This window comes from Copidosoma floridanum, unplaced genomic scaffold (genome assembly GCF_036245765.1).
Source record: "Copidosoma floridanum isolate Cflo_tuat_1 unplaced genomic scaffold, Cflo_Japanese_pri ptg000007l, whole genome shotgun sequence".
NCBI lineage: Eukaryota > Metazoa > Arthropoda > Insecta > Hymenoptera > Encyrtidae > Copidosoma > Copidosoma floridanum.
This window is the reverse complement of record NW_028321884.1, coordinates 5,908,932-5,934,017: the sequence shown is the minus strand read 5'-3', so window position 1 is coordinate 5,934,017 and position 25,086 is coordinate 5,908,932. Positions and strand designations below refer to the sequence as shown.

Below are 25,086 nucleotides of genomic sequence, written 5' to 3'. Positions count from 1 at the left end.
TTTTAACTTGAAGATAACTTTATCATTTATTCTTAGTTTTATAATTTCCGTAAGAAAATGTGACATCGTATGCTTAGTTGAAAAAAAAAACCCGGACGCGTATCTAGTGTGATTTATTGGGCATTTATTTTTTGTTTCTTGTCAATACATTTCAACACGACCTTTGAATACTACCAGATTTATTTTAAAAATATGGATTTTTTTGACTGATGAAAAAAAAAAAAAAATTCTTTTATGATAAAGTAAAATTCTCTCTAAAATAGTAGTGATGCGGTAAAGGTAATTTGAAGCAGTGCGCATAAATTACCGGGATCAGTTCCGGTAAGTATACATAAAAGTAGCATAACAGGTAATAATATGCATGAAATTAGATTAATCAAGCCCACCCTATTTTGCAAATCAAGATAAGGCTACAGTTTAATTAGCCAATCAAGTATACGAACTACCGGGTCATTATTACAAATTGCTCTAGTCTTTCCGCCTGTGCGCAACAATGCAATAAATTTGCATACGCATACGCAACCAAAATGGCGCACTTTTCAAATTCAACAACGTTTCTGACTGTTATTTAATCGCAAGTCGAAAGCACCTCTCGCGTAATCGCGAAAAATCAAACACTTGCAGCAACGAGCTTTTAAAGTATAAATCCATATCCAAAGCCGCCGGGAATTTTCATCGCGAGCCGTGATGATCACACTTGGTGCAATCACGCTAAAGGGCATGCGTACATGGAAATTCACGCTAATAAGCGCAAAAATGGCAGATATCAAGAGCCAGAGAGGAGTACCTGCATGTATGTACAGTATTGTACACACACGCGTGTGCTCTCTTTTTTTCGCCGAACCGGACGGGAGAGCTTTTTAACCGAATCAACCCGTTCCGCCGTTACGGTGGTAAGCCGCTCCGAGCCTAAATTTAACGAGACTTTTACCGCGAAAACTCGCGCGGCTTTTTTGATTGTAACATATGCGCGCGTAATGAATCGGAGATACGAGAGCAACTTTCGAAAACGTAATAATACATCGCAGATCGAGAGTCACCTGATAAACGAAAAAAAAAAAAAAAAAAGAAAAGTTTTTCGAGTAAAATCAATCCAAGGTATATATAAGTATTGCACACGCATTGGCCCACGTCCTCGTGAAGCTCGTACGTCACGTACGTACACGCCCGGTGATCTTAATCGTTTCGCTCGAGCTGCCGCAGAGAGCCGAGTTCGGCGTTATCAAGGCCACCTACGCTTTTAAAAAGAAGAGGAGACAAAAAATAAAACAAGAACAACGACGGCGACTCGCCGAAATTGTTGCGTCACCGCGCAGCAATGAGATTTACGAGCGTGTGTCGTGCAGGTGAAAATTGAAAAAAGAAAAAAAAAAAAAAGACTCCTCGCCATATAGCTCAACGCTTTTCAATCACAAGGTGCTGCCGCGGTGTAGGTGCCAAGACACTCGGCAACTCATGTGCGCTTTGAATTCCCCAGTGACACCCGCGGGCCCCCGTTTGATTTTTATTTCTCACGTGCATGCGGGCCGCTGCCATTGTAAAGACTAGGGTGTATATATATACATCGTATACAACCCATATGGTGGTAAGTATATAATATGTTTTGCAACAGTGCAAGCTTTTATTAATTGGTGGTGTTTTTCCTTACGTATATATATACACATTATTTTCGGTACCTAACGTATATACGCGTGTACAAACTAACGTTGGTATGATTGATGGGGGATCCTCGCGAGTTGTGCGCTGACGTATTTGATTTCACGAGCAGTGCTCGCCTGGATCGATCGCACGGGCGCCCAGTCATTGGGGCTTGATTCGAAGCGAAATTAAAATGGAGGCAGCGGTGCGTTGTTCCGTGATTTTTGCAGATGTTCGCCCGGGAGAAAGGATTAATTGACGCCGCGGTGCGGGGAATACACACGTGTTACGTGTATACCTTACACTCACAGAGCACAACAACGGCATCAGTCGACGGGCGCATAGGAGCAAAAAGTGCATACTTCGACTAGTCATAAATTGCTTTTAATTTCCATGCCGTATGGCTCTCGGGTGAGATTCTAGATAACCCCCAAGACGCATGCAGGCACCGCGTTGATGTATCGTGATGTTGTTGTTGTTGTTGTACTGTGCGTAATCGAGATAAATTATCGACCGCTAATTACTTTTCAGCTCGAGCTTGTACTTGGCAAATGTGAAAAATGCACAATTAAAATCAAATATCATTTGTCAGCGATACTAATCTGGAGGGGGAAAAAAAAAAATTGTGCCGTCGAGCGGCTGTGTGGTATCCGATTCGCTATTTGCATAGATATGGCACGCAGATAACTAATGGAATCAAATGATGGTGTGATAAATAAAAGGTTTGAAAAAAATTCATTAGCTGGTCTCCGGAATGATTTGTACGTTGATTTGTGTTAACACGAGTTTTTTTTCGTTGATAAAGTTATTATGTTTAGTATAATTTCATTATGCGCATCGCTGTGGGTATACGCTCACTCTTGTTTATTGAAAAATCTGCATGGAGCAGCGTAGTAATGTCATATATTGAAGTTAACTAGTTTATCTAATTACCAAGATGATTTTCTGTTTTAACTTTCAAGTGGTTAAATCTAATATAACAAGAGGAAGGGTATATATTATGTTGTATTAATGAAAAAAAAAAAAAAAAAAATGTTATCATCAATATATTTACTTTAATCGATAAAAGTGACGGATCCATTAGAAGTCCAGAGGGTGAATAAAAAACAGGTTTTAAAATAACAATCGGCAGACGCAATATATCTTATTAGTTTCGGAGAACAGAGCATCAGCATGAATAATCGCTCCGCATCCAACTCACATAAAGATATCAAAGTTGATCGCAAAGAAAGAAAAAAACAGTTAGAAAATTAATTAAGAAACGCATAATGGAAGCGTGAAACTGAATCAATGAAAAAAGTAAGGCTTTTCGTACACAACACGTATTTATTTGCGTTTATTTATGTTTCTCGCCATTTATCAGTTAATAGTATTTTTCACATTGACATATCAACAAATTTATTACACCTTTTTTCCAATAGTCCAGCCTGCAATGCGCAAAAGAAAATCAATCGGGAGCAGAGATAGTGGGAATATCTCGCGGTCAATCATCATCGGCGCCAGGGCCAATTATCTTTATGTACGTATACCAGCCCGAGAGGAAGTTTGCCGATTCGCAATCGCATAACCCATATGCCTCCGAATAAATTTGCCAGTGTTGTTCCACGCGGACGGCAATTTGTATTTTATTTTTTTTTTTACTTTTCGATACGGCTAATTATTATGTGATCGACAAAAAGGCTACAAGCTCGCTGTGGCCGTGTTTTAAAGCCTTGCGATTATTCGACAAGTGCTCGGTTCATTATATTGTACATACTCGAGATTTTTTTTTTTTTTCTTTCAATTTATGTAATCGAAGTGGTGGGTGTGCTGGATGTAAAATTTTTAATCGTCCTTGCGATGGTGATTGAGACAGCAAACAGAACTGTACATATATATATATATATATATTTTTTTTTTTTCAGAGTCAACATATTTGTGTCGTAAATTAGGATGAAGATATAGATTCAAGCTAATGGAAGATGAGAAAAAATTTATGCCATAAAAAGCGATGCAAATCAGCGTACGCTCCAACTGAGAAATGTTTCTTGCGAAGCGTCAATCGTAAAATGTGTGATTCCACAAAAGCTTTATGCGGCTAAGGAATTCATTGGCTCGTTGAGGCAACCTGTTTCCCCCCCCTCCCTTTTTTTATAATGAATTTCAAGTAATAGTGTTAGGCTACTTTCGGAAGTGGCAAGTAAGATTTAATTTGCCGAAAGCTGTAAGAGGAAAATTCAACTCGACTCCGATTTTCACTAAAACATGCATTTAACTTTAATGTGCTCCTGATTCTGTCTAACGCGGTCTATTGAAAAATTATTATAAAAGTAATAAAGATTTTACGATTCGTCGTGAAACAGTTTTAGTACCGTACAATTAACCCGTTTCGTGTTTGCTCTCAAGCAATAAACACTAATACTGTGTACAAAAACACTATACGAATTTAATTTTTGAAAAATCAGGTGCACGTTTTATACGCGAATATACCATAATCGTAAAAGCCAAACATAATTTACATTCAAATCAATAAATGGGGAGAAAAAAGCACGCGAATGAAAAAAATTGTACGTATCTTAATTGATAAAAGTCTGTTGATTCGCAAGGTAGGTATACCTAATTGTATATTAACATGAGAAAATCGAAACAGCAAACACGGCCAGTGCGCGCTTTTACAAGCTCCCTTATCGAATCAATGCATGCGTGTAATTCAATACCTGCAGGAGAGCGCGAGTTACGCTATCGCGTTCATGGCTTCTCAATGAATAAAAGCGATTGTGGACATTAAATGAAGAAAAAAAAGGGGGAAAAATGTGGCGCACGTCGTCATAGGTGGGGTCTGCGCGTGTATGTAGGACCGGTGTACAGTAACTATTTTAATCGTAGAAAAATAATGAAAAGTCGCAAGTCACGGCGTTTCATTCATCAAACTGGCTCGCGTTAAACGCTCCCGATATATAAACGCATACTTTATCGAGATACGAGTTTTATAATCAAACAAACATCATATTAAAACACACTGCTCGAGTTGAGTCTATAGCTCCTGCACCAAGTCGATCGATGCGAGGCTTGAGAAAATGTTGTTCTCCATTACAGTTGTGCCTGTGTCCATCGAGATCGAGGTATTATAAAAATCGTTTTCATTTAAACAGTTAACGAGCCCGTAATATAAAATTAATCAAGTAAAAATACAAATAAATTTTCATAAATATATATATATATTGTATGATTCAGAAAGAAAAAACACGTACACAATTCTCTCGTTGGTGAACAACAAAAAAATAACAAGGAGATAAAACTCGATCCTCCTCTGCTTCAAATTACCCACTGAACAAGGCAAAAATCCTTTCTCCTATTACGAACAATTAAAAGACATATCATCCTTACTGGTAATTTCCATGGTTATAATCGTCAAATTAATCAATTGCACACTTAAACACTGCAAGAACTCAATAGGAGAAAGATTAATTTCTCATCAATTACGATAGCGGATGTGCACGCGCGAGCGGCACAGTATACATTTACACAATAGCGATTATAATTATAGGTATACCTTCTTCCCTCAAACACCGCGTGTATAAGCATATTGGTAAAAAAAAAAAAAAAAAAAAAAAAAAAAATGTATGCATACGTAGATCACCTGTATAAGTTCGTCCAAGGAATTAGCACTTGCGAGCTGGATGTATAGGTATATATATATATATATATACGAAAAAAAAGGATCGAGAGGAATATAAGTATTTGTCGCGATGCGCAAGCCATCAAACGCAGAGGAGGTGGATGATATATAACAGCCTCTCTTTTTCTTTTTGTTTAACTCGGAGTGTTGTCGGTGTGTGTGTGTGTGTTTATTGTACCTGTACCACACAAAAAATGTATATATATATATATATATATATATATACGTGTGTAAAAGCACACACGCGAGAGGCAGAGCGCGTAGGATGAATTCTACGGTCGATAACGCTCAAGGCTTTACCTTCATCTCGCGCGCTCGCCGTTTATTACGAAACCGCGCATAAGCTAATGCGCGAGCGAGCTGGTACATAAGGTATAGTTACATGTGTATGCGTGTACCGTAAGCGCTTTCATATATATACGCTATACGGCTACTATGAGACCAAAGCATGAATGAGTCAAGTGTTGGTACACACGCCACAAGTCGATGTTGCCGATCTCCCCGTTTTGCTTTTTATTCGCGAGGAAATTGAAGCTCGAGAGTGCCAACATTTTTCCATTATCCCAATAATCGCTATATATTGTTGGTTACTCTAATTATCAACGTATATGGAAGGCTCAGTTTGTTTTTTTGGGTGCAAGATACGTATAGTCATAGAGCGCCCAAGTCCTCATTTAATTTGATCGACAGAGTCGTACAAGTATTGATGTTACTATTTTATTTCAATTGGATTGGACTCTTTGATCACACATTATTGTTGGTAGATTTAATTGATCGTGTCTCTGCTGAGTGCCTCTATACACGTACGATCGAGTCGAGAGCGGTTTTAGAAAGGAAGTAAAGTTGTTTATTTATATTTAACCGCTGCTTCGTTATAAAACGTGTCTGTACGAATACACGTTACGAAAAAAAAAATGTATGTATATTTTCTATACATTAGCTTTCGGCGTGAAATATCGAAAACTGTACAGGTAGGTGTCCAACGTACAGCGAACGATCGCTTTTTCGTGAAGGATATATGACCAATAGCGATACGCGACACCTTGGAGAGTCGATAATTCGTGAATCGCTGTCTTACTCATTCAGTTAGCAATGGTGTCCCTCCCCCTTCGTAGGACCGAAAAATAAAGATTATATTCGGCTTCCCTCGCGCGGAAAAACAAAATTTTCGAAATTTGTAACACTGTAGCACGCGGAGGGGCATGCTAATTGCTCTTGCTCTATAGACATGAGGGAAAATTAGCTGGTTGTAAAAAAAAAAAAAAAAATGTAGGGACAAAGTTCGTAGACAAGAAGCCTTGGTTTGTGACTATATATAGTATCGTATACGAAGCGAGCATGAGTATTACCACCCGTAAACGGATCTATATTATATCGAAAGAACGCAGGTAAGTATGGGCATGGCAGCAGCCACATAACTTCCTGCAAAACTAATATACTTGCAGCGCTCGCGTGGCACGTGATTTGCGAAAGTGCGTCCGGCCGATCGTAGCCAACTCTATAATATATTTATAGAGACACTATTATATACATAGGTACTGCAAGATAGACGTGTGCTGTTAAAGACACATCCGATGCAGGAAGTTATTGTTCTCCGGCTACAAGCTATCTTGTGTACATGTAGGTAGATAATATACATACATATAATATGTTATATAAATTTCATACGTATATATCGGCTATTCGAGCATTTAGACAAGCCAAAGGAGAGGACAAAGAAATAAATGTCCCTCTGATGGCTAAACGTGCACTATATATACATACACACTCAATCGAAATGTTTCCCTACGGACTTTCTACTCAACTATTTAAACAAATGGCAGCGTTCACGGCAATAATGGTAGAAATTTCGTTTGTTAACAATAGATACAAGTATGAGGCACAGTAGTAAGTATACAGAAAATCAGCAAGTGTTTTCGGCTATCAGATGCACTATAGGCGGCTACGACGGCAACGCTCCGTAACACACTCCTGGGAAGCAACAGCAACAAAAACGAGGTTCGTACATATATATATATATATATAAAGTACATACGGTACGAGGGAAAGAACGAAATAAAGTGTTCCTGGGCCATTAGTCGCTAAAAAGTATATAGCCTCTAATCCGCGGTAGCGGCAACGTCACGGGGGAGGGAGGGCGAGCAACTGTACCTTTTTATATTATATATACGGACAACAGCTCGCGTACCTATGTACAAGCGAAAAGAGAGAATCTGCTGGTACGATAAGAGAGCGTGTGTGTGTGTGTTATTGTTGTACACGTATGCCTATGCGCGACGATTGAAATCGCGAGGAATTTTGAGAATATAGGGAGAAAACAAAGGACTCGGTGCGGCCAAACTCTCCCTCCATTGTAGTAAATAAAATGACGCCGAGCGGAAGGAGGGGGATGGGGGGGGGAGGAGTATTAAAAGTCCGGTCAGATAAGCAGCTCTGCAGCGCGACGCGGAGGCAAAAATAAGCGGATTTTCCGTTATACACACAGCTACCGCTGCTAAACTACTACGTATACTGTGTATTACATATTATACGGCTGAGATCGATTGGGCGAAAAACACGTGTGTCTCCCGAACAATGTTTTCAATTCGATCTGATTTTGCGGCTTTGCAACATAACATAAATACATTGTTCGTGTATGAGCAAACGGGGTAATTACAGTTTTCGTTGTTATGCAGCTCGTACGGTATTTATTTATTTATTTTTTTTTTTTTTGAAGCCGCGGAATGTTTATCCAAAACGATGGGCTTCGATCGACCAAAAAGTAGGTACAGGTAGGCATTAAGAGGAAACTCCTCGGATCGGTAAATAATGTCAAGCACACGTCGAAGAAGGAGCGCACGTAATAAATGTGTAATATATATGTATAAAGCAGCCGAGCGTTTGAGAGAAATTGAAATTTACGACACCGACCAAGGTCATCCGCGTGGCCTCGATCCGTCGCCCGCGAGAAAATCCCCCGAGAACAAGCGGAGGAGGAGGCGGCAAACAACAATACCCCGCCGATTCTTTTTCCCCTGTGTGACGGCGTAACGAGCCGATCCCGCGCCTCCTCTGACGGATGACTCCACACGCACATACACACCGCATTTTCGCATTCAACCTGCAACTGGAGGTGAGACTAGCGCGGTCTCGTTGCATCAGGGCTATACGGGTATAGGTCGAGTTGGGAAACAGTACGAGTGTGCGCGCGTCCGTGTGTTATTTGTGTACTGGAGCACAGGCCGCGTGGGCGTCCACGACGGCCGTCGGGATCTTCTCTCCTCTCCCGCTCGTGGTCATTCATTCCTCACTTTTGCGCGCGCGGCCGCGTTTCGTAATGCCTTTTTTTTCCTTTCCCTTCCCTTCCTCCCGATATTCATTATCATCATGAATTAAAAACGCGAAATCCCGCGTGCTTGGAGCGAGAAAAGAAATAAAGAAAAAAATCGCGATCGGTAAAGATCGGCAAGTTTTTTTTTTCCTCTCTCGCTCTCTTCTCCTAGCGCGCCTACTCGCTCTTAGGATTTGCATACTGGGCGAGGACGGGCGAAACGTCGCAACCGATCTACGGATCGCCAATTACATACTTTGGCGAATCTTAAAATCGTCATGAGTATAGGTATACGTCTCGATGATGCACTCACGGTAATCGGTACGCCGTTGCTCTTGAGCACCTCGAGGTCCTTCAAGTACCCCGCTCCGTCGAAACCATCGGAGCACCGATGGCTCACCCGACCCTTCTTCCTGTTCCTGCTAGCGAGTGCCATCTCCAGGAGGTCCTCCCACTCGACCACGTCGTAGCTGAGCGGCTGTCCCGTGGTCCTGCTCCTCTTGACGACCTTGCCAGTAGCGGCGTGTCTCCTCGTGATGGCGCAATTCCTCCCGTTCATCGCCTCGAGCTGCTGCTCCGCGTCCGCGGTTATCCTGCGGCCCTTGCGCTCCCGGGGCAGCCGGATGACGTTGCTGTCGTCCCAGCCCTCCTCCATTTTTCGGATCCTGTCGTTAACGGCCAACCCGCTCCTCAAACTGTCGGCCCAGGTCTCTTTTTTCGGCTGCTGACCGCGGCGCAAGCTCGACGTGTAGTTGGTGCCCCGGACGAGGGGCGACGTTGGCTTCCCGTTGCTCCTACCGATCAGCTTGACCGAGTCGTCGTAGATCGACTTGGCGTGGTCAATGTCGTCGAGGACCCTGTCTATGCGGCGTATCATGCTGGCCGGGTCGCTGTGCCCCGGCTCCGACGAGTTGAGGCTGTCGCTGTCGCTGTAGTCCCAGGAGCTCGTGCTGTTCCTGCTGAGCTTGCGCGCGTGGTGTCCCGATGGCGTCCCGCCGATCGGCTCGGCCGTCGATCTTTTCGGGCCGTTCCTCGCACGGGGTTGCTGCTTGCCCGGCTGCAGCGGACTCGCGCACGACCTTCCACCCGGGGCAGGCCCGTTTTTCCCGTTAAGCAGCGCTTTGCCGATCCCGCTCGCGTGGGCCTTGCCCTTGCAAGCTCGGTGGTGGCGCATGTGCTCCTGATGCGTGGCCGGCATGTTTTCTTCGACTTTGTCGAACCGCAACACTTTCACTGACGCGAAACAAAAGTCGTTCGCACGAGCGCGAAATATGGGGGGGGGGGGGGGTGGAAAATGAAAACAAAGAGCTTCAAGCCAAGTAATTAGCTGATTAAAAATAGACGGCGTTTGAAGAGGAGGACCGAGGGGGAGAAGCGCGCAACTCGAGGTTCCGGAGAAAAATGACGCGCGTATTCTCACGGCGCGCGAAAGTTATAAAAGGGTGAAAGTCTCTCGTCGTCGTCTCCTCTCAGCTGCTGCAACGACAACACGAGGGGAAGAGCTAGACGGCAACCTTACACGTGTATTAAAATATATGTATAGATATATTTCACATATGTATATATACACACACACACATACACACACGTCGGAGACGCGAAATTCACATTTTGCAGTGTCCCCTTATGGTCGTAGACGTTGCGGGGCTAGCCGAGCTGAAGTGCCGGTCACGAGCGACCGCCGCTCCGCGGGTTCCTCGCACGCCTCCTCATGACTTTGCCTTTGCTCTCTCTCTTGATTTTTATTTTTTATTCACTTGAACTCGGTGGTGCTTTTTTTTTTTTTTTTTTAATTTTCAACCCTCAACGGATCGGTAGTGGCGCGCGCGTGGGGCACTGCTGCGTTCGGAGGAGCCGCGATGACTGTGTGTCGCGCGAGAGCCGACCCTTTGGCGTTTCCACGCGCCTTCTCTCTCGGCGCTCCTCGCCTCCGTATGCCATATTACTCTCCAGCAGCAGCACAGCGTGGACTTTGAGCGGGGAGCGCGAGCGAGACGGAGACGCGGAGAGTGTATTATAATATATACACGCGGTGCGGCTCTATAGGCGCATGTATATAAGAAAAGTGCCCACGACTCGTGTTTCCTCCTCCACTGTCACCTTCTTTCTTCGGCTTATGGACGAACTGCTGTTGAGACCAATTTTTTTCTTTCTCTTTTTCGTTAATAGAGCGAGCGGAGGGTGGAGAATCGGTGGATACGCTTTTGCCGATTTCTAGAAAATCGGTAGCCGACGCTACGATCCGGTTCGATAACTCGGGCTTTCAATTGACGCGAAAGCAAGTAGATCATGCACGCGTTTTCACCGATTTCGATCGCGTGTGATTTCGCTCTTTTGCCGCGAGTCGAATCGTTTATTGAAATCGATTCTAAAACTCGCTCGCCGATTCGACGATTTCCCCTGTACCATGGACCTCGTTGCGTTTTTCATCCATGGTACAGAACGGAAAGAAAGAGCGTGTGAGGCTCGCGTCGGGGATGGGAACAGGAAACCAATTGCAGACCTGTACGACTCAATCTAACGCCTCGCCATTGAGAAACTCGACCTCGACCGTACACGCATACATATGAATTTTCGACGATTCATACAACGGTAAAAAACAAAAGTGTCGTTTCACATAGAAGTGGGTATGTATACATACATTTTCTATCGGCGCTCCCGGCTCGAACTAACAATGCCGGCTTGCTCGGGCGTTGCTGTATTTATTTTTCGTCATTGCAACACACACAAGCGCGTCTGCGTCCGCAGAGGTGCCCACAAGTCGCTTATGAAAATGCAAATGGGCGACTCGTTCGGTATTCAGGAGCCTTCTTGATCCCTCGTTTTTTTTTTTTTCCTCAACGTTGCGTGTATATACGTATATACACTTACGGAGAAAAAGATGGATCACGACACTTCACAATAGCCGAGCACACGAACGCGGGAATTAATTTGTAATACTGTCAACGTCTGTACACCCATTTCCATTTTTACTTTTCTTTCTTATTACTTTGCATATTTATGTATAATATTCGCCCAACAACGACGTCCGATGCTACTAAATTTAATTCATACCGACTGATGTGTAATTGCATATATTATCGCGAAACTCGTAAATTACGGTTCCACGTAATATGGCGCATTTTTCATCCTCCATTCCAAATGATTTTCTCGAGAATTTTTGCAACAAACGGTTCGAAAAATATTAATACACACGATTGCAACATCCATGCAAACGTGTATGATGTACGTATATACGTACAAGCCCTTCGAGGCCGCAGATTATTTCCCAATCACAAAAGCGCATCACCGCGCAGAGTAGGTCCACTTTACACGATCTGGAATCCAACGCGGCGACGATACATCTTCTGTTGTCTCGTCTCTCCGTCATACGAGTCAGCCATCGGATGGTGAGAGTTATATGCTCAGCCTGCCCCGCGAGAGACTTGACATTAACAATGGCTCACGAGCTTCAAACGACAAGGAGCCGTTGAACCACATATTATGCACTGCAGGCTCGGTTGAAGCTTCCCTTGGCTTGGCTCCGTCTATACCTTGTGCTGCACGTGCACCAAAAATTTATGAAACAACCACGCGAATGTAGCTCACCGCGTACATTGCGTTGCGTAACGACACCGCTTCGTTCGACTCATCGTCATGAAGGTACTTTCATCTATGTGTAAAAATGCACTTGAGCGCTTTATTACGTAAAGTACGGCCCTTGCGATTTTTCATTTTCTTGGCGAATATACCTACACGCCACGTAATCTCTCTTTCTCAGATAATACTCGTGTGCATCCTTTTCTCATAGATCAACAGCCTTCCTTTTCTCTATATATATATATCTCGTTACACATCGTCGTATGATATACACGTTATAATTTCCCGCACGTGAGTACGATACGCTGAAATTGTACGTTTATTTCTTACGTGCATTCATCCACGGTGCTACACTTGAATTCTATGAGAATTATCTTTTCTTTCTTTTCTTTTTTCTTTTTTCCCGTCCAAGTATATAATATCCACACGTTTTTCCAAACAGAAACCCCCGCGGTCGTCATTACCGTCAGCATCTCAAAATAATTTCCAACGCAGTAATCGCCGTACTTACGGGCGAGAGTTACGAAATACACGTCACTCTTCAAACAACAGCGAAAACCAAGTGTAGCCTGCAATTTTAATAGTAATACATTGCAAACTCTGTAATTCCCTCACCACCACTCCCCCTCCCCCCCCCCCTTCTAAGAACGAAAATGTGTGTGTATAATGTGATTGCGCTGCGGCAAAAGTTTGTGAAAAAGTAATGCCATTGTCACAACAACATGCACCACTCGAGGACAAACAACGACGTGAAAGCTTTTGTACGTGTGTGTGTGTGTACTTATGTACACCTGAGTGCAACAAGAGTAGTTGTTCTCGGGCAAATGCAATCTAGAGGGGAAGGTATGTAATGAGAGAAAAGATGTCCGTCATTTTAAAAAGCAGCAACATCCATCCATCCGTCCGTCCATCCGCGGTTTCAGCTCGCGGTGCATGGAGCCTCCTCCGCGGGCTTTTACAAACAATCCGCCGTCGTTATTGTTGCGCGCACAATATAAATATACATACATGCATGTGTACGTAGAGGTATGTACGTGTATAGTCGAGAGAACGCCTCGACTTTTCCTTTCTCGGGAGAAGAGAGGAAAAGCCGCAAGAGTATGTGTGCGGTACATCTGTATGCGGGCAAAGTATATAAAATGTGTTATTGTGTATTGTGTGTACATGCCGGAAAATGGCTCTTTTACGCGCGAAATCACAAAGCTCAACGTGTAGAATAAACCTCGAGAGAGGCTCTTTTTCTCTCGTTTCCCGTATCTGTACCTATTATATTAGAGGGGGAATGATTGAGTTCTCGCGGACGAAGTGAGTTGCATGGAATATTGATAAGTGTATGTATTTACTTCACGTGTGGCAGGAGCTCCGCTCCTGTGCCTTCATGGGATCGATTGTACTATTAGTTAGACAGTCTTGTAGTAAATATAGGTACTATATGGTAAATGTATGTTATACGTAACGGACGGTGATGTTACTTTGGATTCACTCGTGCCTTTTGCACGAATGGTACTCGAAGAATAAGGTAATTGTTGTTTTTCATTGATACAAAGCACGAAAAATTTATCAACTTCGTACACGTGTGTATGATTAATAATGTTGAAACTTTTAAAAACATCGAAGAGATTGAGGATTACAACTCCTCGCGTAATAAAGACAAACGCCTTTGGACATAAATAAATGGCTCCCTTGCACCGATTATCCACCCTTTTAAATTCGAGCTTATATTGGAAATAACTTTGTTTCTTTTAACGAAATTTCTTGCCCCGATGCGCCTGCCAGAAAAGCTTTCTGTACATCGTCAACTTTCTAAAAATATGCGCCTCCCTCGAGCACACGTACAACGGTTGGGTGGAAGAAAAAAAAGGCCCCGCTTTCATTCGACACGTCCATAAGCAAAAGCGATCGAGCGCGAAGGGACGACCGCGGAGTATGGAGGCATATACGTATCAAAAGCCAGCTGTTGGGCGCGTGTTCGCAGAAAAGCTCCACCAGCGAAACGAATATCGCTCGGCAAAAGACAAGGAAGGAAGGAAGAAACAGTGTATACATTATAACTCGCAAGGCATACAGGAGGGAGTATACGGGGAAATGGAGACGAAAATAGTCGAACGCAAGCCCTGCAACTAACGGGAGAAGCTCGCGGTAACGGAGAGCTTTCAGCTCCACGGGCCCGGGATCTTACGAAAGACCAAAGAAAGAAAATACCACCACGTATATATAAATATGTACCATTGCGCGGACAAAAAGACTTCCAGTCCGCGCGTGTATGTATACATACCGAATTACCCGTGGCGTCTGTGCCCGCGTGAGCTTGCATCCCTTATCCAGGAAGTTGAGCCGTCGTCGGGCTATTCTCGGCCCTGCCCGCCGATGCGCCGAGCTTAGCACTCTCTCTCTCTCTTGGACGCCAGCGCGGACTTTGAGGCTGGAAAGATTTTCATCTTCGCGCTCTCGGCTATCAAAACATTTTAGGCTCGGGAGCTTTTTCCGGATACGCGTCGGTACAAGCGAGTAAACACATGAGCGACAGATCGATTTTTATACGTATAGGAAAGAAAATCACCGGAGTTAAAAAATGTATTTCCAGACAAAGCAAACCGGGAAAAATTGCCATCTCGGCGTGTATTTTAATGCATCGAGGCTCTATCTGAGATACCCACATGGGAGTGTCCGCATATCGACAACAACAGCCAGCTACTTTGTCGCGAGCTCGTTTTTTTTTTTTTTTTCCTTCCTCATAGTCTTTCTTCTTCCTGTTGGGCGTTGATTTTTTTTTTCCTCGGTCCAACGCGCCCGCACGCGCCTGTGTAATCGTCGACTTCCGCAACGCTGGTAATAATCGGCAGGTTGCCTAACGATGCTCTTGTATGTACGTGTACACAAGTACGTATATGTATATACTCGCGAGGTTTTTTTTTCGCTATACGCGAGAGAGAGAGAGAGAGAGAGAGGCCCTACCTTCTCCCGTGCACTGCACGCGCCGTCCCATTGTTTTCGGTTTTGGATGTTAACGAGCCCGTGTGTGCATTAGATCGCGCGGAACGGCAAGAGAGAAAACGTTGTCGTCTTGTCCCCGCGTGATTCATATATTTTATGGAAAAACGATTTTCGCAACAATGATGCACCCCCCGCCTCCCTTGTTTTTCGGCGACTTTTTTTGTTCTTCTCCCACAGTACAAGTATCCATATAATTGAAATCAGTTTACGTAAGACCACGAGGGAGCTTCTGTGCCATATTTATATACGTTACACGTGCCGTGGAAGAGCAGCACCGAAACAACGCAACGCGGCTGAATAAATCGAACAATATTTACACTCGCTTGCAGCGTATAATCCATGGCAACGAGATTCAGCGTAGCCTCCACGGTAACGAATTTCTGGAAAGGCCGCGCGTACGTGATGCAAGTCGTAGCTTTTGTTTCCTATTTTTTCCGTTTTTCCCTCTCGGAGAGCTTTCCGCGTAACAATAAAAGCGAGGGCTCCGCCGAGGGGGGGGAAACACGTCTCGAGGATTATACACTAGCGAGGCGTAGTCGTATGGATTTTTCTCGCTTCCGCGCGCGAGACGCGAAACGCGCTTCTTTGCAGTACTTGCACATACTTATACGTCGACGTCCCGAACGAAGACTATGCCCTTTCGACGTCGGAAATTAATGGCCACGATAAACTCGACCGGTTCGTTTGGGCTCATCAGCTTTCGGGCCGATCATTCCAAAGTCGTAATGTAATGTATGCGCGCACAATGGAGCTTGCGAAATTTTTTATCCAAAATCGTGGGGGTTTGCCACACTTTATTCATTGTAAACACGATCAAAATCTTTACAACTTTACATTGGCGTCTTACAATTTCGTTCTCGGCGGGTAGAAATAATTAAACCGCATTTAAAGTGAAGATTAATAAAGTTTATTTGTAAATTACATCGAGTGGAACCACTTGATTGGAAGATTCGTATAAGTGTGGGTTCGCAAACGACATCATTTCTTAGTCTATCTGTTAATTTGTTGAAATTATATTATTTTTTTTTCAGAAGCACCAAAAAAGATTTTACCGATTCTGTCACGTCCACTCATTGGTCATGAAAAGAGGATTGTCTGTTACTACTTTGGTCTGAGAACAAACACTTGATAAATTTCATGTGACTTTATACCTAACTTAACTTGGCGCACATTTTCAATACTTCAAAAAAAAAATTTTACAGCAATTTCGACGAGGTTCATTAAATTTTTCTGAATCTGAGCTAAAAATATGTCTTTTTCTCGCGTCCAGACGAAAACTAAATTAAAAAACCTCCCAATATCATTTACTAACCCCTCTACTAGCCACTAGTACGCTGGAAGAAGCTCACGAATACGAAGCTTCTGAAACCGATTTCACATTTTCAGATTTCTCGATACTTGTGTATAAATTTATATCGAAATAGGTTTCATCTTCACATCGAGATTCACATGTACGTGAATCTACAAACGCCTTTGTAAAAAAACAACATGTAATCATTAATTTTAGTAGGTCTAACGGCTTAAGTATTTGGAGTTTTGGTAAGTGTTTGAAAAAAAGGGGTTTTTGAGCTTTTTTTTTTAAAGATTCCGTAAATTGTATGTAACAATAACTGTAAATAATTTAAACTTGCTAATTTATTCATGTGTTAAAAAATACTTTGTAATCCAAATATGTTTGTCTTACAAACGTTTATTAATAAAAAAAAGTTTACTTTTTTCTCAATTTTCTTACGAATATTATATTTTATTATATCACGAATTGTACAAATTTTATTTATTTTTTAACTTCAAGTTACAATAATTATATTAGTTACTTATTATAATCAACAAAAATGTAGAAAAAATAATAAATTTGAAAATATAACATAAAAGAGTCTTTCATATTCATTAATTGCAAATTACCATGCTTATAAAACGATTCCTGAGTTTGTATTATTATTTACAATTATTTATGTAAATGTATACAACAACCACTATATAAGTATATTTGACTATATATCTAATTACAAACACAAATGTAAGGTGAGCTTAAATGAATCGTACTTTATCCGGGCTCCAGAAAAAGTCCATATCTTCGTCCAGACTCGGAAAAAATATAATAGTCTTCACACGGACTAGAAAAAAAGGGCATAGTTTTCGTCTGAAACAGACAAAAGGGCATAGTTTTTGTCCGGACTGCGGAAAAAGGCATAGTCTTCGTCCAGGCTTCGAAGCAGGGTATAGTCTTCGCCCGGAGCGTCGATGTATATGTGTATACGTACCATATGAGTTGTGTATTTCGTGTGATGATAACGATGATGCTGCTATTTTGAGAGAGTCTAGTGAAGCGAGCCCATATGTAAGATATGATGCACCGACACTGCATCATAGAGCCGATAAATCGGCGTATAAAAACTAATCCGATGAAAATTAACTGTTGCGCGATGCTCTGCGCTGCAAGTTCAACTTTCGAGCTCTGGTTTGAGTGAGAACACGAGGTTGTACGGGGCGAAAATAACAATGACCGAATGGTACGGGACTACACGGAGGTGTGATTCATCGACGGCATTTATATACTTATCCACTGGTACCTAAGCGCATAAAAAAATGTAAAAGGAAAGAGGAGGTTGTTGCGCGTTTCGTGCATGCCAAGCATGTCAATAAGCATCTATTGTATACTGTAGCATCATGTACCTATACTCCGAATCGTCGATGAAGCTTTGTTTTTTCAACTTTGTCGTCGACTCCAAGTCGGCCTTCAATGAGTGGGAGGTGTACACACACACAAATTAATATGTATCTTGTGAATTCCTTTCCTTATTCGAATAACAATATTATTTATTTATTTTTTTTCTTTCCCCAATACCGATGTATACTGTAATGCTTTGCATAAATTATTTCATGCACACCTGTTCGTGTGCACTAGAGACGAATAATCGAGAATTTATCCAAGTTTGGAGAAGAGGCGCCGAGGCGGGTAACTTTCGTAACGATATAATTACATTAGCGATCGATTATGTACATTTATGCAAAATACACCGTACAATTATTATTTCATGACCAATGGAAATACACGATCCAATCTAATTTAAAATACAATATAAACCTACACGTGGAAAGGTGTACCCTATTTCATAAGTATGTAAGCAAGGCAGGGCCGACAATGAGAAAAAAAAAAAATCGATGAAAATCGCAAACAATAATCGTCATACTTTACAACGTATAGTATGCAGAATAATAACAAGAGCAATCACGGGTAAGTATAAGTACATCACGAGTAAGATAGTGACAATCGTCTCTCGGTGGCGTGAATGCATCAGCTGACGAGGGTTAATGAAACGAAATGTATATGTATATATAGACAGCACAGTTGCACCAGAGTCGCGCATAAGTAGCGGTGGCGGCGTTGCGCAAACACGACAAACAGCGTCCATTGTTCTGGCTGCTGTGCTGCGTATTATTATATACCTACTCCGGAGAAAGGGATAGAAAAGAAAGGGAGTAGCAAAGTAGAGCCTTGTTATAAAGATATGTATACGTACGCGCATGGGTGCGTGAGTAGCGTGGGCGCGCATTTCCACGTATAAATATGTACATACGCGCGCGAGAGGAACGATTGCTCCCTCTCTGGATGATGATGTAGCTCCTTCCTTCCTTTTAGCCGATTTTAATGAATTTTCATCTTTCTTCCGACATACATATCCTTTTGCAAATTTGATGGTATAAAAAAGCGTAAAATTACCGATCCCTCTCAACCGAGCTCCGAACACGTACAAGTATACATCTCAGAGAAAATCGGCATCTGTATCTCCATAGCCTCGTTGTCTCGTTTTCCCTCGACCCGACACCACCCATTGACTCCCAAGCCATTCTTGCGAAATAAAAGCCACCCCGCGTTCGAGATCTCGCACGCGTGCGACCTACGAACTCTCGGCTCGAGCAAATGACGCAACAGCCCCTCTCGGAGAGCAGATCTCCAGGTATACACGACAGCCCGTTATTATGTCGTTTTTTTTTTTGTTCCGGGTGAAAATTCGCTCGAGAGCCATAGCGTGGGGACACTCGTGCACGCACCTCGAGGGAAAGATGGGGCGGGCTGGGTGGCTCCGATTTTAATTATACGTGTGTAATATATACACGCGGTCTCGCCGTCTCTGCGGCTCATTCTCACACAATTGCGACTCGCAACGTAATAGCGCGACACATATGAGACGCGAAGGAGGGGGGGCGTAAAAATTTATTGCCGGGGCCGTGTACAAGTCACACGAGGTTGACGTTATCGCTCGTGAGTAGCGATCGATCATTGGAACTTTGGTCACAATCGGTAGAGCTTGCGATAGATCCCGCCAAGCTTTCAAATCGAGACCAATCCTAAATAAACAACACGGTGCTCACAAAAAGGATGGTATAATGCAAACTTCACACGTGTGGATGTACCAATAAAAATCGAGGGTAATCATCAAACTGTCTCTCGAAGGTGCAAACCGAAAAAAAATCGGCATTTCGTTAAACGTATGAATACTTTAGACACATTTGTGCACACATCCACACCTGCCCACGATGCAAACTCGATACAATGGATTGAATAAACCCCCGAGACACACTCCATCTCGTTGCGAGAAAAGAAAAAAAAAAGGGCAGGGCAGATCAATCGAGCTATTGTACGTACGGATGATGGATGGCCTTTGGGACCCGCGAGACGTTTATTATGGCTAGATGCCAACGCGCCGCGTCACTACAATCATTCAATCCCGCTGTATACAGAGAAGACGGTATGTTTGCGCCCATCTTCTCTTTTTATTCATCTGCCAATGGATGCGATAAATAAACGTAAAGTAGTAGATACTTGTACAATCAAGCTTTTTTTTTCTCATCAGAGCAAAGGCAGCGATACGCGGATCTTCTCTATCGGATGTAAATTACCGATTTACGTAACCCGACGTAAACGAGACGGAAATCGGTATCATCGTGGTTCAACATATTTCATCTTTGGACGGGTGCAAATTAATAATATATGCTTATGCGCGTAAATTGAAATAATATCATAAACCATTCGAGAAACGGCGACCCCTCCGCTAATTGAGACACGCGCCGGGGCTCTTAGCATCTGAAAATTAATACCCGCTAAATGGGCGAACGGATTATAAACGCTCGAAATTAATTATGCAACCGTATAATATACTGCTTGCGTACGCGTTGAGTACGCCGCGGATGGGGTACACACTTTCGCGAGCAATAATATTATTCAAAGCGGATACGCGTGCTTTGTGCCGTGCGTTATCGTGAGATTCGCATCACTCGCGCGTTCAATACGTAATGCGGTCGGTTGGAAAAAAAAAAAATAAATAAATAAAGATAGCTGTTTGTTAATCAAACGCCTTACGTATATACGCGTTCGAAGGGCAACAACAACGGGAGGAAGAAAAAATATAAGGAAGTCACGTTGGGAAGGAAGGAGGGGGGGCTTTTAAAAATAAGTGTAGGGTACCAGCCGCGAGGAGAGAGAAGGAGAACTGCTCCTATTTGTAAGGTCAACAAACATGACTGGCAAAAGCCAACCTTCCGCGTGTGTGTAATAGAGCGATAGGCGCTAAAATCCAGTAGTCCCTCGCCTACATGGCCATCCGAGACGATGGATCCATTGTGGAGAGGACGAAAAATTTATCTCGATGGGTATGTTTTTTTAAAATAAGTATTCTCACTCTTGTATATACATCACCGATTACGGCCGCGATCTGTTCGTGCCAATAATGAGACCTCGCGTGTATTTGCGTTTCGAAACGCTTTCTCCGCTGTACTCGTGACGATGTTTTTTAAATTAAAAAAAAAAAAAAAAAAAAAAAAGGTTTATCCGCCACAAGTACGTACGCCGATGGAGCATCACGTGGCGCGTCGCGAGCATAATCGTCCTTTCGAGAACTTGGGCGATCTTGATCGTTCTCCGCGAAACGTTTTGCAAAGTAAGCGGGGATTTCCAGCGCCGAGAACAACAACGGAATGGGGCGATATGTGAGATAGAAAAAAGAAAAGGAAAAAAAGTGGCATATAGCGGGTTGGATGTACGCGGACAAATGCAAAATCAGCTCGGAGTATGCATTATCCCGCGAGTCACGCGATTGTCTATCATTACGCGACGATCGCGCGCTGGAGACCCTGGGGCTATATATCTCGACGTCATAATTTACGGGGAAACCTGGGATAATATCCTTCGAGCTGAGCGAAAAATCAATCGCGCAACGTGTACAAATGACGTGTAACAACACGCGCAACGGTTGCCCTCCTCGCGTGTGTGTAGCTTAATCGCTCTATCAATGGCTCCCTAATTGACGAGACGCGGCTGTTTTTCCACGTGGCTCTTCTGGCATATCTTCCTTTTCCGTGCTTATATACATGCGCCTCGGCAATCGCTCCTCGTAACTGCTACTTTTTTGCAGCCTCGCAACATTAGCTCGATCGACCTATTGGTTGTGGGTGGAGACCAACTTGATGCCTGACGTGGACGTATTCGAGAAAAAAAATATAAATACACCACCTTATATTATAACTCTGCTGCCTGCAGGACTGAACGATCCGGTTCTGATATACGTATATTATTTTTTAATGTATTCCACGCACAAGAGAGCTGCGATCAACGCCGATCCAATATTTTAATGAGACGACGTTTATTATTCGCGTTACACAAAAACTGTGTGTTACCCCGATTAAAAGCTCACAGACTTTGTTGCGTATCGGTTTGATATGCTTACGAAATGATTTGTGTGCACGAAAAAAAAAGAAAAAAAAAAACTTTCTGTACTTGTTCTGTGTATGCGTATTGACTTTGATTGACCGAAAAGAGCTGACGTTAGAGCATCTTCCTGCTCAGCGTACGGGCTTTTTTCGTTTCGTTTCTCCTTTCGTAATTTCAGCTTTCTCCCAAAAATAGAGACAGTGCACGCGGAGGCGCCAGAGGTAATAAGTTTTTGAGAAAAAAAGCCGTCGCGTTGTCATCGTCAAAGTTGTGGGAGACCGGAAGTGAAACCCGGAGCTTTTAAACACGTGCGAGCGTGACGAAAGCTCTTTCTCTCACTTTAAACTCTCGATGCTCTACCCGTAAGGTGGGTTATTTCGAGCTCGTTGTACGTTGGGGAGAAAATCGGTAAAAGCCCGTGCGTCTTATTTTCAAGGGGGGGGGATATCATTATCGCCGCCAATCAAACGGTAAAAAGTAACCAAAGTGGCAGCAGCTGAAAACAGAGTTACTCGCTTGTAAACGGCAGCGAGTGAGAAAATTTCCGTACAGATCTATCTTCCACGTGTAGGTGCACGTACATGCGCTGCGTAAACGCTCGGGCGCGTCGTCTATTTATACTATGTACGAGCGCGCGCTTGAGATTGTTGACCCCGTGACATCCAAGCTATACCTACACTCCTCGAAAGTTATTTGGCGCAAAAACTAATCACCGCGACCCAATGGCTATACTACCGATCCGATCTTTGATCGGCTATAGTCTTTTTTTTTTTCTCTGCCCTAAATCAGCTTGGCAAGCCAATATGGGCTTCCCATGGCTATTTGTATCGGCACAGAAGGAGATATTTCCCTCCTAGCCGTCTTTCTTTCCCTCCTGTTGTATATACGGGGATAACATTGTTATATCGCGCCACGACGATCTCTTCGGAAGGTGCGCAGAGTTTTCCATAAAATACAAGCGGCGCTTTAATTGAAAAAGTTACATATAGATAAATGACCGTATACTCTCATATACATATAGGTGCACGTTGTAGTGCACTTTCTCCCCCGTTGAAAGTTTGATGCGACTGTTGCGTTTAAATGATGAATTATTGTTCCGAGCTGCTTGGGATGCTGGTATACTTACGCGCGAAACGATGATCTCGTGTTTGTATGGACGCCAAGTATGGTGTGCGATCGACCTAATTTTAACTCTCTAACGTCGATTTCGAGCAAAAACAGGGGCATGTAATTGCGATCGGATGAATGATCGTTTAAGACGGTTTCAACAAGCTGTTGGGGTAATTGCACTCAATTACGAGGAGCAACTACATTATAGTCATAGAGCATAGAGCAACGCTTTTCTACGAAAAAGTTAGCTTTTGTTGTAACAAAGTCCGTATAATGTCTTTTAACTTACTCGCCTTATCATGATATACAACAGGTGGCTGGTGTAACAAAAAAAAGGAAAGGAAGTTGGTAAAAGGGCCAACCGTGTAAGAAAACATCGTCACGGAGTCACTCGAGCAGAAGCAAACACATGAAGGTATACAATAGCCAAATGGAAACTTACGTGTGTCAATTACGCGAACGGGGCTCCAAAAGGTGGTCGGGCAATTTCCCGCCTCGGGTCGCACAATCGGCTCTGATGAAACGATCATACAGGCGCGCGTAATGACAAATAACGAGAGGATATAGCCTCCGTGTATAGGTGATACGGGGTGGGGGTGGGGGGGGCGGAAAAAAATTGTGGGTGTGCAGGTAAGTTAAAGTATACGTATATATCTAGCGGTCGTTTACTCAAACTGCCGTGTGAACTGAGCGCTCGATCGATCGGCATGAGTTTCTATTTAATCTTCGGGGATCGTCCGCTCACCTTTTCTTTTCTGTTGTTGTAGGAGGAAAAAAAAAAAAAAAAAAAAAACACGAGGTAATGGCGCGAGAGTTGAATAATTGAAAGTGATCGGTATGTGTATATGCATGGGACACGATCAGCTCTCTGCAGGCTGCCGGATTTTCTCGCGGGTATGAATATCGAAATCTTAAAGTGCGCGCTGTATATACGTATACCATTGAAATTTGTACGTGGGAATGAGTTTTCACGGGAACGTAAAATAACAAAAATGTGTGTCTTGACTTACGGACCAGAAGAGCCACGGGAAACTCCTCTTTCGTCGGCATATACTCACCTGAAACATATAAAAAAATGAAAAAAACTTTTAGCAAAAATATACTTTGTCATTTTTATCTTCGTTTCGCTCGTACTCGCATGAAAATTCGGTCCCAAGGTTACAAAGTTACACCTACACAGCGTTAATTCTGCGGGGGAGTTTTTGCCATAAGGTGTATATATACGCGCCACCCGGCAAATCCCACTTTATTCCCCTCATGCTCGCGTGTGCGGATTAAACGCTCGACCACTGCGGATCAAAGAGAGTCGTTTGCGCTCTCTCTCTCGCGACATCAGTTGTTTTTTTTTTTACTTGTTACACGCGTGAAAGCTTATACACTCAAGCCGCTCCGCTAATTACGCGGTCTGTTATATCACCGCGCTTCGTTAGCAGAATCGCGACACTCGCGTTTAGTCTCTCTTATGCTATATGCATTTGTATACATACACGTAATAAACGTGTAAGCACATGGTACGTGCTGTTTCTTTCAACTGGTCGTCGCATCATCGCTCGAAACAAGCCAATTGCGAGGCACGCGCGGAGAGCGCTCTTTCAAGCGCACGCAATAAATATAAAAAAATATAGATATATATATACCCTTTTCCGCGCAACTGGTGGGCGTGTATTTGTACGCGTCAACTGTTTCACTTCGCGGACGTGAATGTAAATTTATGGCGTATGCGTGTACACGTCGCGCTCGATGCTCGTGTAATTCAGTCAAGGATTAATTTTTAACGACGGTGAAAGCGGCCGCTGACCACCCCCGCCTCGGCTCGCGAGTCGCGTTACGTCGATTGGCAGTGTCTCCGTTTAATGTTGTATATGCATATGCATACACTGAAGTCCGACGGGACAATGTTTACGGCCTTTATGTGAATTGGACGTACCTATGCTTACTACTGTCAAGTAGTGGTTTTCCATCGGTTTTCCAAGATTTTGTTGTCGTACCTCGATATAATTGTACTTTTTTAAATCCAGTCTCGGTACACTGTTTTAGTCGCACGTGTATGGCTGCGTGAGAGGAACCGTCGTGATGCATTTTTATGGG

General features: G+C 43.2%; 1 protein-coding gene across 3 annotated transcripts in view; it reads right to left on the bottom strand.

The window, feature by feature from the left end:
* Positions 1-25,086, bottom strand: part of LOC106642853 (Myosin heavy chain-like) — a 112,091-nt gene that overhangs the window by 59,887 nt on the left and 27,118 nt on the right. Inside the window, exon 1 of one of the 3 annotated variants that reach the window (XM_014357752.2) lies at positions 8,920-9,879. The exons of the other annotated variants lie outside the window; for them this stretch is intronic. Coding sequence (XP_014213238.2) covers positions 8,920-9,804 — 885 coding nt within the window. The 5' untranslated portion in view covers positions 9,805-9,879. Of the gene's footprint in view, positions 1-8,919; positions 9,880-25,086 lie in introns of those variants that run through there. 3 annotated transcript variants of the gene reach the window in all.